General features: G+C 50.2%; 1 protein-coding gene across 1 annotated transcript in view; it reads right to left on the reverse strand.

Annotated features, from left to right (window-relative positions):
* Positions 1 to 5158: 5158 nt before the first annotated feature.
* Positions 5159 to 15376, reverse strand: part of TNR (tenascin R) — an 81819-nt gene continuing 71601 nt past the window's right edge. Inside the window, 5 exon segments of the mRNA XM_042804970.1 lie at positions 5159 to 10137; positions 10568 to 10731; positions 12342 to 12503; positions 13315 to 13411; positions 14377 to 14528. Of these exon segments, the coding sequence (XP_042660904.1) occupies positions 10018 to 10137; positions 10568 to 10731; positions 12342 to 12503; positions 13315 to 13411; positions 14377 to 14528 (695 nt within the window). The 3' untranslated portion in view covers positions 5159 to 10017.

Raw genomic sequence — 15376 nt, forward strand, 5'->3', positions numbered from 1 at the left:
TTTTTTGGGGGTGCCTCTTCCCCACCTGGGAGGCTTTGGGTGCAGCTGGGATTGCTGAGGTGGGTCTGGGTTTGCTGAAGCACTCCTCCCTGGTACTTAGGGGAAAGAAAGGGTTGGGATGGGGAGTGAGGTGGGGTCCTCGGGTTCATCCTCAAGTCCCACTTGGTTCTTGCATTGAGCAAAGATGGGGTACGGGGACCTGAGTGTGTTTAGGGAGGAGGGGAGGGTGTGTGTCTCTGCTCGGGGTGTGTTTCAGTATGTGCCACAGGCTTTGGAAGGAAAGCAAACCTCATCGGTAGGGCTTTTTGTTATTTTAGAGCTGATGATTGTTTTGTGTGTGCGAGCCTTCAGGGACTCCTTCCTGAGGAAATCCTACGGGCAGCGCTGGCGGCGGGCAAGGGGGAGAGGAGACACGTCAGGAGGTGGGGAAAGCACCCGGGACTGGGTGGGTCCTGGCAGCGTGACGTGGTGCCTTCCCATTTAGGAACGGCTCAAGGATCAGTTACGTGAAGGTCAGGGGACAACAAACCCATCGATGAATGGGGGTGCTCCTTCCCTCGGCATGGAAATGGGGTCACCGGCAGCATCTTGCTGTCACCTCCCAAGGGCTGGATCTGTGGGAGGTGTGAACCGAAGGCCGAGGAGCGAGTGATGCTCGGGCACAGCCCCAGTGCCCCCCAGGACCCGCGTGTGCCCCCGGCAGTGGGAAGCGGTGGCTCGTGCCCCCTCCCGGAGCGGCTGCTCCCGGGGGTTTCCCGTGCTGGGTGGGTGTTGGATCTGATCTGCCAAGGTTGACTTTTAGGTGAAAAAAACAGTTGTGCCGTGATGCCAAGGAGCAGCCGTCCCTCAGCGCCAGCTTCCCCCAGAGCCCAGCTGAGGTGGGCAGGGAGATCCAATCCCATTTCTTTAATGAGAAGCAGCTGCCAAATTATTGTCACTGTTGTTGTTATTATTATTATTATCCCTTCCTCTACATAAGTTATTTCCACGGGGGGAAGCTCTTCCTGGAAATCTCTGGTGAGCTGGTGTCCCTCAGCTCAGGACCACATGAGGATTTTGGCTGGTGGCACCAGAGCATTTTGCCAAGGTGTGCCCTTGTGCCGGGATGTTTTGTGCTGCCCTTGGAGCTTAGCTCCTGCCTGGGGTTGGGGACTACTTGACCATTGCTTTTCACAGTTCAAAGTCTTCCTTCTCCTTGTTTACCAACAGGGGCTTTGCAGGGAGGATGTAGCTGGGCGCCGGCGCTTGGACAGGGCAGTTTGGTGGGGGCTCAGTCACCCCCAGGGAGGGAACCGAGAGTGAAATGCAAATTGGGGTGGGTGAAAGAGGAAAAAACACACCAAAGTTCTTTCTCCTGGGGCTGTTTTGCCTCTTTTTTTCCCCCCTGTGAGGGAGAGTAGGTTCCTTTATTTGGAGGGGCAAAGTCCCCCTCAGGCTGGAGGGGGATGTGGCGTTGGGTCACGGGTGAGGAACCGATACAAGACGGCAAGTGGGCAGATGCCAGCTGCTTAGTGCAGCAGGGCTCATGAGACCAGGAGGAGGGCCAGTGCCTGTCCCCAGGAGCAAGGGGGGACGCCGGCAGCCAGTGAGGCTTCTCCAGCCCCGTCCCCTCTCCCGCTCCTCCCCCCGCTGCCTGTTTCCAGTGCCTTCCCCTGAAATTCTTAGAGGAAGGGCTTCCCACTTCATCCCCCGCTTCCCTCGCTTTTTGGGGGGAAGGATTTTTCTCAGAAGCATTTGCAGAGTTACTTCCTTCAGAGTTACTTCCATCTGTTGCGATGTCACCAAAGGCAGGGGACAGCACGGGGACAAGGGGCCGTTGTGGCGAACAGAGGCGGCTTGTGCTCCCACCAGCATCCCAGTGCAGCCTGCTCGGCCGGCCAGCGGCTGTACCGGGCCCCGGTGCCTACAGAGGAGTAATGCCGGGGAGATAACCTGGGTGGGAGCAATTCCCATCCCATGCTGCTGGGAATAAGCATGCTTATACATTGCATAGAGCATGCTATAGGGGGGCTGCACACCTTCAGCATCCCTACCGACAGCAGGAAGCAGTCCAAAATACTGGGAGGGAGAGAAGTGCCACTATAAGAAAGTCCCTAATCACAGCTAGGATCTTGCCTCAAATATAATGTATATAATATGGATTTTTTTTTTTTTTTTTTTTTTTGTGACAGGGAAGATTGTTGAAACAGGTTAGAAGCAGAAAAATTGCTGTGTGTTGAGGCCATGGCTGTAGCACAGGGAAGGGGGAATAAGCCTGTGGGTTGCTATTCACAGCGCGTCTCATCCCAGGGAGAGGGGACAAATCAATGAAATCTAAAAGCCCTGCGTTTATATTTGATTAAAAGAGATAATTTTTTTTTTTTTTTAACGCTCTACATAATTAAGCTTTAGAGCTTGTAGGCACAGGAGTTGAAAATATAAAAGTGGGAATGAGGGTTTTAAAGGGATGATGAGCACATCCAGGCTTATGGGGGGAATTAAAACCCCAGAATGTTAAAGGTGGTGCTATAAAAATCACATCCCGCAAGGCACAAAGCAGTTGTGAATTCATGGGTTGAGGGTGCCCCTTCATTGACCTGCTCCAGCCTTGCTCCTGCAGGCATTGCACCCCCTCCCGTGGTGCTCCTTGCTCCTGGGTGAGCATTTCCCTTGTGGTTTTTTTGGGGCTGAGGTTACAGGGTGTGTTGCTGGGAACACGTTGCTCGAGCCCCAGGTTTGGGACGGATGCCCAACACCCTCGCTGAGGACCTTTGTACACCCTCCTGATGTTTTCTGGTCGAACAAAGTTCCCGAGCATCGCTCATGCAAGGAGGGGACTTTGGTAAGAGGGCTGTGATGAAATATCTCCATACAAAGTGCAGATGGGGGGGGGGGGGGGGGGGGGCTGTCAGTGCGATGCTCTGCGGGTGCTGCTTGCGCAAAACTCGGGCTGCCCAGGGAGCTGTGCTGCTCGGAGAGGGTGGGAATGGGAGATCCCACCACGTGCGATGCTGCAGGGCCGTGCCTAGAGTGTGCAGATGGCTCTGAGCTGTGCGAGGGCAGAGGGGGGGCAGAGAGATGTGGGTGGTGGGCGCTTGCGATGGGTGGTGGGGCAGGAGGGTCCCCAAGGGCTGGTGTGGTGGGGCAAAACACCTCCCTGGCTTAAGTCAAAACTTGGGGCGTTTAGGAAAGGGCTTGTGCCAGCCCTCAGCCCCCTTCTCATCCTGTCTGAAGCGGGAGCTGGGCCGTGGCTCTGATTTTGGGAGGTGGGTTATGGTCCAGAGAGATGCCGTGGCTCCACATGCACCCGCCTTCTTGGGGTACCAACCTCCGAGTGGTGGGTGCCCACCTCATGCATCTGGTTGTTGCAATGGGAAGCCTGTCTTTCTTTCAGGTGAGCTGGTTTTGGGGCGCTCTGCAGGGATTTTGTGTCCTGGGGAGGGGGCCCCGGTTGGCCCCAGACATGCTGAAGGGAGGGTACAGCGGAGAGCACTGCTCTTCTCTAAGGGACCACAAATGACACCCACCGTGTTGGGTCAACTGTGTGGCCAGAGTGACACTGGGATGACAAGTGCTCTCGCAGGCCACCCTTCCTCTCCATCCCAAACCCATGTCCACCCCTTGGCTCCTCCACGTGCAGAGGACGGACCCTGGGCTTGCCTGAAGGGTCTTCCATGGCATTGTGTCCCTCAGACATGAAGGGACATGACAGTTAACCCAGAGAGTTGTGTCTGTCAGGCTTCAGGCTTGGCTTAGTGGTGTGCCAGTGGCCGTGGCTGAGGTGGGGGATCCCCGCACTTACAACTTCCTTTTTTCTTTCTCTTGAATAAGAGCAAGAAAGAGAAGTTGGTAAGCTGCTGTAAAGCAAAAGCCCCTGTTTTGTCTCTCTGAAATTAAATTTAGAAAATGCTCAAGCGGTCTGGCAGAATAGCTTCTTCTGGGCTTTTTCATCCTGCTTGGCTACGTGTCAAACATGAAGACTTAAGACAAGGAGGTCTAAATAAAGTCTGCATGCAAAACAAGAAGAGACTTTCAAAATTCTCTGAAATTCATGCTTGTCCCAGAGATTTTTTCTAATTCAATGTTAGTTGTTTTTTTTTTTTTTTTTTTTTTTTTTTTTTGGTTTTTATTTTGTTTTCCACTGGGAGAATGTTCTTCTGGAAATAGCTTTGCAATTTGGTTTTCAGTGGGGTTTCCATCGTGCTGGGAACAGATTGCTGTCTAAATCAGGAGAACAACTTTAACTGAAGACTTCAGGGTTGTTTCGCTCTGCTCCTGAGCATTTACACCATGGCTTTGCTTTCTCTGGCTGCAAACTGCAGAGCCTCTCTAGCTCTTGGGAGCAGCTAAATTTATTAACGAAACATCTTGAGCTGGGCTGAGGCCAAAGCGCAGCTCCCTGCCTTACCAGGGTTAAAGGACCAACAGCGCTGGTCCGACTTTGTGGTCACTTTATTATCATTTACTTTAAGAGGATAACTCGAGCAGGGGGGATGTTGGGAGCCTCCAGTCCAACCTGCTGCCCAAGGCAGCCCTGGGGTCGGACGAGGTTGCTCAGGGCTTTCTCCAGCCTGGTCTTGAGCCCCTCCAAGGATGGAGGTGGCACCACCAGCCAGTGCTGGGATGCCCCCCAGATTTCCTCCTTGTATGTTTTTGTTTGTCTGTTTGGTTTTGTTTTTTGTTTGTTTGCTTGTTTGTTTGTGGTTTTTTGTTTGTATGTTGGGTTTTTGTATTTTTTTTTTTTCTTTCAAATCCCATTGCATGTGCTTTGTCTCTCAGCTGCTCTCTTCCTCCCGCTTTGTGTTTCTTGGCGGGCTGTGCAAACGAGGAGCGTGCTTTCCTCCAGCTGCTCCTGGGCTCGCTGGGGTGGCCGTCTCGGCTGGGTGACACCTTACAGCCCAGCTGGAAACCGCCGAGCGAAAAACCGAGCCTCTGTGGCCAGCTGCCTGGGATGCAGAAGTATCTGAGCTCCGCTGGGCCAGGGCGTGCCCTTGCAGGAGGGTGAGAGCATGTGAATCCTGCTGATGAGCCCCCCCTGTGCTCCTTCTCCCATGGGATAAATGAGGATTAGGGACAAGAGATGCACATTCCCGCGTGGCGTGAGGTCGGGGATGCGATGCTGCGGGGCTTGGATGTACCAAGACCCCACTCCCACCCCGCCCCAGGACAGGCACACAGCTCACTCCTTCGGTATCTTTTATTAATGTATAGAAAATGCATTAAAAAAAGGAACTATACATAGCCTAAGAGCGGTCAGGACTAAAAATACTAGTTAACAATGGTTAACAAGCGTCAATCCCATTCTCCGAGCTACATTTTCATTACAGGCTGGGGAGGGTTGTTTAATATATTATTTATTTATATTATTTATTTTATTTATGCATTTATTTTCTTTTATCTTCCCCCTCATTTGGTTGCGTTGGTTTGTGTTTGAGTTCATCAGAACCTGTCCAAGGGATTTCGTTGCCTCTGTTCTTTCTCCTTATTTATGGTTTTTAAAAGTAGTAAACACAATTCCAGGGTCACACCTGTACACAGGGGGATGCTTGTTTGTTTGTTAGGTCTTTGTGTCACCATCCTTCTGAGAAACCACTGACACCTGGAGAGCTGCAGGCTGGGTACTGAGGTGGCTCTGGGCATCAGCATCTCCCCAGGGAAAAGTCTGTCCTTCCCCCTTACCACAAACCTTCCCCCCTGGGAGGTGCAAGGAGCTGCCACCACCATCTGGGCACCATCAGGTTTAAGGAAGGGGGAAGGTGACCCTTGAGGGTACCAGTGCTCCCCAAGGGGCTCGGTTGGGTTTGATGGCCACCCCGGGGTTCTTGGTTGGCAGAAACAGGGATGGGTTTCTGGCTCGGCCCCAGTTTGTTAGTGGGTGTAAGCGTGAATTACAGGGTTTTTTTGGGGGTGAGACCTCTTTGCTGGCAGTGTCTGGTAAGGTCAAAGCTTTTGGGCGTTGCTGGGGGGCACAGGCCAGGGGGTGCACGGTCACCCCAAGGGGAGATGGTAGGGACATACCAGGAGGCTGGCTCTGGGTCTGGATGAAGGGCACGTGCTGGTACAGAAGCGATGCGCCGGGCGCATATTTTGGCTCCTGCTGTATTTTGGCAGGTCGCTCTAAGCCTGTTGTGGGCACAGGGCCAACCCAGCGTGGGGACACCACTACCCAAGCCCTGACCTGAGGACCGAGGTGGTGTGAGCTGTGCTTTCCACACACCAGCGCTTCACCTGGGGTAAGCATCACTTTGGGAAGGAGGTAAGAAGTTGGGGCAAGAGGGCATTTAGGCTGGTGTGATGCTTTGAGATGCTGATGGTAAGGTAATGCAAAGATAGGGAGTAGAAGCAAGGGCTTCTTCCCAACCTTTGGCTCTGACACTCTTCCAGCATCCTTCTGCCAAAATCCAGCTACCTTGTGAGAAGGCCTGACCTCTTTCTTTCCCCAAATTATTAATTTATAACTGCTGTCTTCAGGTTCACTTTACTAAAAGCAGCTTTCCCTTTCAGGCCTTTTTTTTTTGGTTATGTTTTAGTGCAGTGCATGGTGGAAAGGTGGGTTTGGAGGTCTGGTAGGAATGGAAACAGGGAAATCAAAATTGGGTGAGAAATGAGAAAGTCCCTTGGTGTTTCCTTCCAGGATTTTGGGGTTAGAACTAAGAGGCAGCTTTGAAAGGCTGTGGGGGTCCTGGGCATGCATGGTTCTCTGCTGGGTGAAGGACCTGATGTGCTTCTCCTTGCTTGATGTTACAGGAGTTGGCATCTTGCAGTGGCTAGTGTGATTTGGGTAACAGCTTCAAGTTTGTTTTGGGGTCTGGGGCAAGCCTGGACCATATAAGCTGGGCGGCAGAAGAGCCACCAGAGCCCAGGGATGGTTCATGTGGTGGAGCCAGCATCTGTCAAGATGAGCGTTGTGCAGGATCCAGGCTGGGTTTCTGGGAATTTCAGGCCTGTTGCCAAGACTTTGTTCAGTCTCAACGCTATGCTGATGAGGGTCAGGGCTGAAGTTGCTCTGGTTGGAGAATGAATTCAGAAAAAGGGCTTGCCCAACCAGTGATGGAGAGTAAAGGGGGACTGTACTTAATCCTCTGGCCATTCTGCAGCATCAACATTAAGCACAAATTTGCTTGAAACTACTAGCAGGAGCTTTATCCAAAAAAAATCATCAGGCAATGTTGAAAAATAAATTTCTGGAAAATTGTATCTTGTAGATGGACAATGTGACCAAGGGACAATGGCTGAAATGACCGGGTCATCATTGCTGATTGTTTGCCTAGGCTTGGGTTAGGTTATCACCTGAACAAAACCACCACATGTAGATACCTTTCCTTTAAACGATTTTAGCAACTGCTTTTCACCAGGGTGAGGGAAACACAACGCCTGGGCACCATGTTTGAGATCAAGGACCAGCACTGGTATATAGTGGCACTGGAAGGTCCGATGTTATCTCCAAGGGTGCCCTTCAGACTTGATGATGGAGTTGAGTAAACCAGGCCCTTTCATCCCGGTTACAGGACTTATAAAAGGGATGACAGACATAAGCAGGGAGACAGAGACATACGTCAGGAAATCTATTTAGAGAATAATCAGCCTTTTTGAGGATTTTCTTCTGAACCTCCTGGAAAAGCTTGGCATGTTTTGATTTTCTGTTTGACTTGTACTTTTGAAAAGAGAAGTATCTTGCCTTCCGCTTGATTGTGAATGATGAGCTCCTGTGTTTCCACTGATGTCTCTTTCTTTCACCTGGGTAGATAAGCAAACAGCACTATCTGGGACAGGTGATGAATGCCATCCACTGACAACCTCTGCTCCTAGTTATACCACTGCACTATAGTGCTTTTGTTAGGACACTTCTTGCTTATAAACTTTTGGAGATGTTGTCAAAAATATTGCTCTGCTGGTCTACTAGGAGGCTTCTTAGGTCTTATTCAGTTCTATCTGCTGCTTCTTGTTGGCTTTTGGAACCTAAACCAGGGCATGTTGCTTGGGTGGTGTGACACGCTGCCATCTGTGACACTGGCCATGTCCTGCAAGAGATCCCATCACCTGCAGCATCTCTGACTGACCTGCTCCTCAACTGGTTGGCTTGTTGCCTGATTTGCTGCTGTTGGGAAGTAAGAAGAGATGCCTCATTTTACACATGGGATGTTACCGAGCATCCTCCGGGTCAGACTGCAGCTTGTAAGCTGTCCACTTGAAGGGCTGGACCCTGTATCTAATCCTGACCTTGGGGCTAGGTGTGATTTTTTGTGCCAGTACGTGGCATGGGTAAGGAGTCTGCGTTTCCCATTTACGGCCCTTCTTCAGCTCTGCAGCCATGATGAGTAACGTCAGAAAACCCAGGAGCGTGACCATGAAAGAGACACTGTCCTGAATTATAAGCTACTGCAAAGATGCCTTTATGTTGCCATCTGGAAGATGTTTCTTGAGACAAAGCAGCTTCAGTGCGATAAAATCAAAAAGCAGTGTTTAGCATTTGTAATGCTCCCTTGGCTGTGAACCCAGCAATGAGCTGCATTGTCCTTGGACATGGGGATGAGTCCCTTCTCTGAGACCAGGCCAGTAACAATGCCCAGCATTGATCAGAGTCCTTGGCAGAGGAGTGACTCCAGTGTGGTGGTCGTTTGGGCTGCGTGGAGGTGGTGTCAATGAAAACAAAAAGCAGCCAGAGCTAGCTGAAGAGTCCATTGTCCTGAAGATGGGAGAAGGTAAGGTTGGGAAGAGCGAACCCATTTATTCTTCCAAGAGTCTTGAAGTTCTCCAAAATCTGAATGGAGTAAGCCTTCCTTTCAGGAGAGGCAAGAGTTGATTTGCCATTAGAGAGATGGTGATACCAAAGCACTGAGATTTGAGTCTCTCTTGTGATGGTGGTGAAGAGGGGTGGTATAGGAGAAGGAAGGGAACGGGCGTTTCTCAGCTTACACTTGTCTTCCCTTGGCTGCGTCCTCATCCTTCCCCGAGTGCGTGGAGGTCCCTGAACAGGAGCACCTGGGCTGCGCTGGCAGCCATCTGGGCTGCAGTGGTGTGATAGCTTTTTTGGTTGCTGGTCCTTCTCGGAGACTCTTTGGTTTGGGACCAATGACCTCTGTGAGACACAGCATGGTGGAATTTAGAAATAGCAGAGGAAGTGGGCCCTAGATTTCAAGACCACAAATAGTGATTTTTCTCCCAAGTCCTCTAACTTGAATCCTTTCTTCTCCATCAAGCTCAACAAAACCCAGACGGATGTCATGCATCTGAAGTGGGATGAGTTCAGCTCAGAGGAGTAGATGGTGCAGGTTGGGGCTGGTGGAGCAGCTCTTGTTCCCCTGCATGCCATGTACAAGGGGATGACTTTGGCTGTGATGGGCCCAACACGTGAGCTGTGGGTTCTCTAGAGTTTGCCTACACATGCAGAAATTCACCAAGCCCTCCTGGTGTGATCTGTGAAAACTGGGGATGGGATGAGCCTTGTGTTTGCTTATCCTTGCTGTGTCTCCCTGTGTACAGTGCCTGCACGTAGGGGAGGGATGGCCAGGCTGTGTGCCCTTGGCAGAAGGAGAGATGGGCCTCTGCCTGCAGGGAAAGGTGGTGTCTACAGGATGGCATGAAGCTTGGGACCTCCCTGCCAGGAGGGAACAGGGAGACAGGGGTGTCCCTGGCCGTAGCTGGGGTGGAAATGGCCGCACCAAGGTTCCTGCGGGGAAGGTTTCTGCCACGATCCCCGTGACAAATGTTTCTAACAGGGTATGTGGGGAATTTCTAAGTCTTTTAAAAAAATATCAAAAATCTGTCTGTCTCTTTCTCTCTTTCTTCTTGGGTTAAGGGCCAGAGTACTGGGGTAGGGAGACTGGAAATTTGGTATTTCTCTGGGACAGATGCAAAGCAATGAGATCTTTCCTTTCCCACAGCCTTTGCTTGTGCCGTGGTTCCCTCCAGCACTCGTGAGGGGCAGGTCGCTATCTCAGACGAGTAGTATTTTTTTCCCCCCCTTTTCATATTATAAAATACAAACAAATGACAGAAAAGGTCAGGTGGTGGGAGGTGGGAGGGGGTTCAACTGGCTCAGAGCTGTAGGGACCGTCGCTTCCTCCCGGAGACGTTACGGTGGTTGTAAGGTCGCATCTTCATTTCCACAAAGGGGATGGAGAACTCGTGGCCTTTCCAATGGTACCAGTTAATCCCCTGGCAGGAGGGAAAGAAAGGCACAGTGTAAAGAAAGACCTTAACAGACTAGAGTGGGAGAGAAAGGAAATGAGGTTGACTGCCACGGAAGAGCCAGAAGAAAGAACTTTCCACAGCAGAAGAAAGAAACTCGTCTGCTGCTTTGGCTTGATGGATTTTTCCCACTGCTCAAAGGCTCCTCTGATCAAATTTTATGTATGTATTTTTTCAAAGGTGCCACGGTAAATGGCCATGGCAGCCAGCGTGAGGCACGAAGCACCAGCCCAAATGGCTTGATGGTGTTTCTCTTTGCTCCAGCTCGTGTTGGGTCACGCCAGCAGTGCTCCTGACCCTGGTGCACCGACCACACAACCCCAGCCCTAGCTTGGGCTTGCTGTTGTCTCACTGCTGGAAGAAAGGCCAAAGGCTTTCAGCCCAGCTCTGCCCTTACCTGACTGTGCCGGGACTCTCCGTACTTGCCATTGAGGTTGGTGCGATGGCAGTTCTTATACCACCAGGCCCCTTTGTAGGACATGGCGCAGTTGGTCACAGCGACGTCGTTGTCCCTGTCCTTGGTGGAGAAGGGGCGGCCCTGGTGATAGGTGAGGGAGTCCCCTGTGAAAGAGGTGCCGTTAAGGGTGAAGGAGCCCGAATCATCTGGTCTTTTCACAAGAAAATGAGGATATTCTGGTATACGTGGTAGCCTGTGGGTCAACAGTTCAAGTGGCTGAAGTTCTGGGAATAACATTAACTGGAATTGCTCACAACTGGTTCATCTGAGGTCCTCTACTGTCCGTTTAGGATCAGTACAGACCATAGCAAATCTTAGAGGCTGCTTGGGTTTGGCAGATAAAATGCTATATGGTTTTAGATCTGAATTTCAGTGTTTCAGAAATGAATTAAATTCTAGATTTGGGCATCCCTGATTTCCCGAAGCCCAGTTCTGCTACATAACTCTAGGATGCTTTCAGCCTCCTTCCCTCCTGTTAGCCAAAGGGAACTCTTTCTCCCAGAGGAGGCCAAGCATTTGCCTCTCGAACCAAGATACTTAGCCTTCTTTTCTCCCTTTGGATAAGGGGAAGAACCTTTTGGAAGGTGCATGATGTCTTATTCCACCAAAACTACTGACCTCATTGTCTCTCCTTACTAAGGAACAAGCAAGCTGCTTTTGGGTGAAAGAAGAGGCAAAGTGAAACGTGGTTATTATTACAATTGGGTGAGGTGCTTACAGGAGACATTCTTAATATGCTCCTTGGTGATCCCTAAGAAAATACGAAGTGAAACCATGCTAGCTGTGTGCAGTCCAGCCACTGAGAGGCTTGCTAGAAAACCTCTTGGCAATGAACCATTTGGTGAGTCTTGGCTCCCTTTGCTCAAGGTGGAGCAGAAGCTCCTTGGTTGGACGACTAGAAGAAGAGCTTGCGTGAGAAAAGGGAGAGAGTTGTGTCTACGGCAGTTACTGGCATTTTTGGCAACAGTTTGGGTGCCTTGTGCCCTGGGACTTAAGCTCAGAGCAAATGTTGTGTTGCATGCAACCAAGACCCCTGTCTCTTCTCTTCCAGTGGCAACTACCAGACACTGTATAAGAAAATTCCTGCATCTTAGATACAGTGTGGGGTTCCTTGCCAAGTACATGGTGGTGAAGCTTTGTATGGATCATGGATGCTTGCAGTCACTGGGCATATCTATCCCAGGTAGAGGGGCTGCATCTGTACCCCTTTACCACTTCTCAGGGAAGTGGTACCTTCCCCCCCATCACCCACTATTTTCTGGTGGGCAAAGCCCAGCGCTGCTGCATCAACAGAGCAAGCAGGTGTGACAGTGTCCTTGCAAAACCAGATCGTGTTTGGCCTCTGCATGAGAAAACAATGCAGAGATTTCAAATTTTTCCATTGCTGTGGGAGGGTGATAAAAACACCCTCCAGCATGGCATCAATTGCGAGCTGCGGTGATTGCCAAGTGAGATGACACCTCTGACGATTGACCTGGTTATTTGAACAGCAATGCCTCTGATACTTAATATCCAATCCCATTGGAAAATTCCCTGTGTCCTTAGTGGGAATTATTAGCCTGGTTTACATGATGGACTTCAGGAAGGCAGAAGGGGCTATGGGTTTGTGTCTTGATGCTCCAGACAAGTGAGCTTAGATAGTGGGATTTCCTTTACAGTTTCAGACCCACCAGTCCCAGGATTTCCCTACTACTTGCTAGCCATGAGGTTGTACCCGAAGTGCCGTTGTAGTCCCCGATTCGCAGCTTGTACAAGCTCCGGGAGTCGCCGATGGAGAACTTGTCATAGTAGGCGTACGCTGCTTCCTGGCCATCCCTCATGTCTATTCGCAACTCATAGCGCCCTTGGGATGTGATCTTGTGGATGTTGTCCAAGCCTGGTGAGACAAGCAGCGAGACACCCGGTGAGATCCTGTGCTTGGATCCCCTCCGTGAGCAAACAAAAACACCCTCTAGGCAAATAAAATGGCTGCGGGAAACGGGAGTGAGAAGAACCAAAAAACAATAGCACTCCTGATTAAGTCTTCGTCTCTTCTGGCACAGGTGGAGCCCAAGCTCTCTGTCCCCACTCAAGCTTCACTTCCCCATGGCTATGAGAGGTGGATTCAAGGCCCAGGTTCAGCTTTCTCCGTGCTGCTGAAGCTGGGGGCGTTTAGCTGTGGAGCCCTGGTGCTTCTCATGTTGCTGTTAAGCTCCTGTACAAGACAGAGCACGTTTACGCTGCAGGGCTGGCCTTGGCTCATGTTCAGGTTTTGTGGGAACACACTCTGTTTCAGAGCCGTGCTGGGTCTCCCACTCACCCCTTTCCTACTTTCTTTGGACAACTGGCTTGCTGGCTAAGACCAGGTGAGATCCATGAGCTGTAGATGCCATCAATGCAACCTGTAGTCATCCAAAGGAGGATGATGGGTTTCGGTCCGTGAAGACCCCCAGCATACACCCTCCTCTCCTAGGAGGAGGAAATTTGGGACCTGCTGGCCTTCACAATGTGCTTTTATGTGATGTGTCCATGAGTGAATTTCTAATGTGCAGGGCAGGGAACGAACAATGGAAGGAAAACTGTCCAAGGGAGAGCGTAGAGGAGTGGGATGAAAGATGAGGAGCCAACAGTTGGTACGAGTGAGCAGAACAGTGTACGGGGAGCTTGAGTTTGATGCGCTGATGAAAGACAATTGGATAAGGTCTTACCGAGCCAAAACTCATCCTCCAGGTTTCCGAAGCCAACCCGGTAATCTGCCCATTTCCGGAAGAAATCAGTCAGCCCATTCTGCCGCCTCTGGAAGACCTGTGGTGTGGGAAGACCAGAGGAAAATTAGTGTGAAGAAGGATGGCCTTTCCGGGCGCTGGAGCACACAAAATAAAGGCAATACTTTGTCTTTCCATTGTGCCTTTCAGGGGAGAAAATTGCAATGCCCAACCAGTTAGTGTTAATTGCAGCCACACAATTAATTCCTGTGCAGATGGAGAAACTGAAGAGCTGTTGGATGATGTCCAAGACAAGTCAATGTTATAATAGGAAGGAATCGGCCTTCAAGCTTTCTGTTCTACCTGACACGTGGTGCCTCTGGTTTTCTAGCATGTGATTCTCCTTTTGGCTGTCTCTTTCTGTGATATCCAAGGGGATGCTCTGAGGCAGAGTGAGATGGAGGGAGATTTTCTGGCTAAAATAACATCCATGCTAGATATCAGCATTTGAGGAAGCTCTTTTTTTTTTTTTTTTTTTGTTTCAACTCTACATCTAGTGGAGTTTTGTGTAATGCGTGTAAGGAAGCATTTGACATGAATAAAATCAAAGCACCAGAGCATTATTTACTTAAGCTGTCAGTCCATCTACACCAAGATAAGCAGTGTTTGTGCAATTCAAAAGCCAAACAGGCATTTTCCTCTAAAATGCTCCTGTGTGGACTCAATTGGGTTGATGCCTGACACCCTCCTACTGCAGGCAGTGTGAATCATTCCCCACGAAAGCTATCGGCCATTAATTTCATTTCTAGAACAATAAATCAACTTCACTCTCAGATTTTGCTCTCCAGAGGCCCTGCAAACGTGTCAAATAAATCAAAGGGCTTTTCTCCAAATGTAACTGTTATTACTGGAGCGTGGGCCATTCCCTATGGCGTGGGAAATGAAGTGTGCGATATAAAGCCTGCTGTCGTTCCCGCGCAGCGTGGTGCTTGGCTTTGGTAGCAGGACGAGCCTCGGTTACTTTGTGATGGGGATGACGTGCAGGACAACTGCAGGGCTACTCACAATCCAGCCACCTCCATCGGTGGTCATGTCGCAGTAGACCTGCACCCGCTGGCTGAGGTCCCCGTTGATGGAGATGGTGTAGATGCCGCTCAGTGTGTCTCCGTTCATCAGGTGCTGGGCACAGTCCTGAGGGTTAGCAAAGACACGGCCACCTGCAAAATTAAAAACAAAAACAAAAAGGCTGAAGTTAAGCAAAGCGACACCCTTTCCACATACCTTGGACACCACTGGTTATCATCCAGGGAAGGTCTAACTTGGCTTCTGCATCCCGAGTTACTCTGTGAGGCAGTGGGACTTTACATCTGCCAATGATGTCAGGGGATTTAATGGGAAAAAAATCTGTGCATATATTAATTAATCTCCCATACGTCCTATATTGGAAAGCTTCACGATAACATCACTATGAATGATGAGAGATGTCACTTCTTGGACCATCTTTCTGCACTGTGTCTGAAACCCTGGGGTTTAAGCTGTCATCAGAATATTTAGACAGCTGCGAAAATACCAAAACCTGTTCTCCTCTCAGGATTGCCAGCTCCAAACAAGTTTTATGACTTTACTGATGCCAGGGGAATTCTCCTGATCCATGCCCTTGGAAATGATGGTGGACTTACACTGGGCTGATTGTCACTTGCAAACTGAGTAGGAATTAGTGAGAGATGCTAGAGATGGGAAGACTGGGCTGTGTGGCTCCAGGTGTCCTTTCATGACAAAACATCTCATTTGGGGGTCAGAGCTTAAGCGAGTCTTACCTATGAGACTCCAGCATTATTGGGCTGTCAACTCTGGGTTCAATTTTTCCTCGTTTAAGTCAGAAGGGGGAAATACATCTTTTTCTTTGCTGTTGGAGTGTACGGATGATGGAGTAAATGAGTGCAGAGCTGAGAGTGCTGGTGTGGCTTTCGAGGGTGTCTCGGCGATGCGTTGAGAAGGTGTGAAGGATGTGCCATGTGGGTCCTCACAACTGTGTGATACCCCATGGGACCCAAGGGTACAGACC

The sequence above is a fragment of the Tyto alba genome, unplaced genomic scaffold (genome assembly GCF_018691265.1).
Source record: "Tyto alba isolate M040663 unplaced genomic scaffold, T.alba_DEE_v4.0 Super-Scaffold_1000006, whole genome shotgun sequence".
Classification (NCBI taxonomy): Eukaryota; Metazoa; Chordata; class Aves; order Strigiformes; family Tytonidae; genus Tyto; species Tyto alba.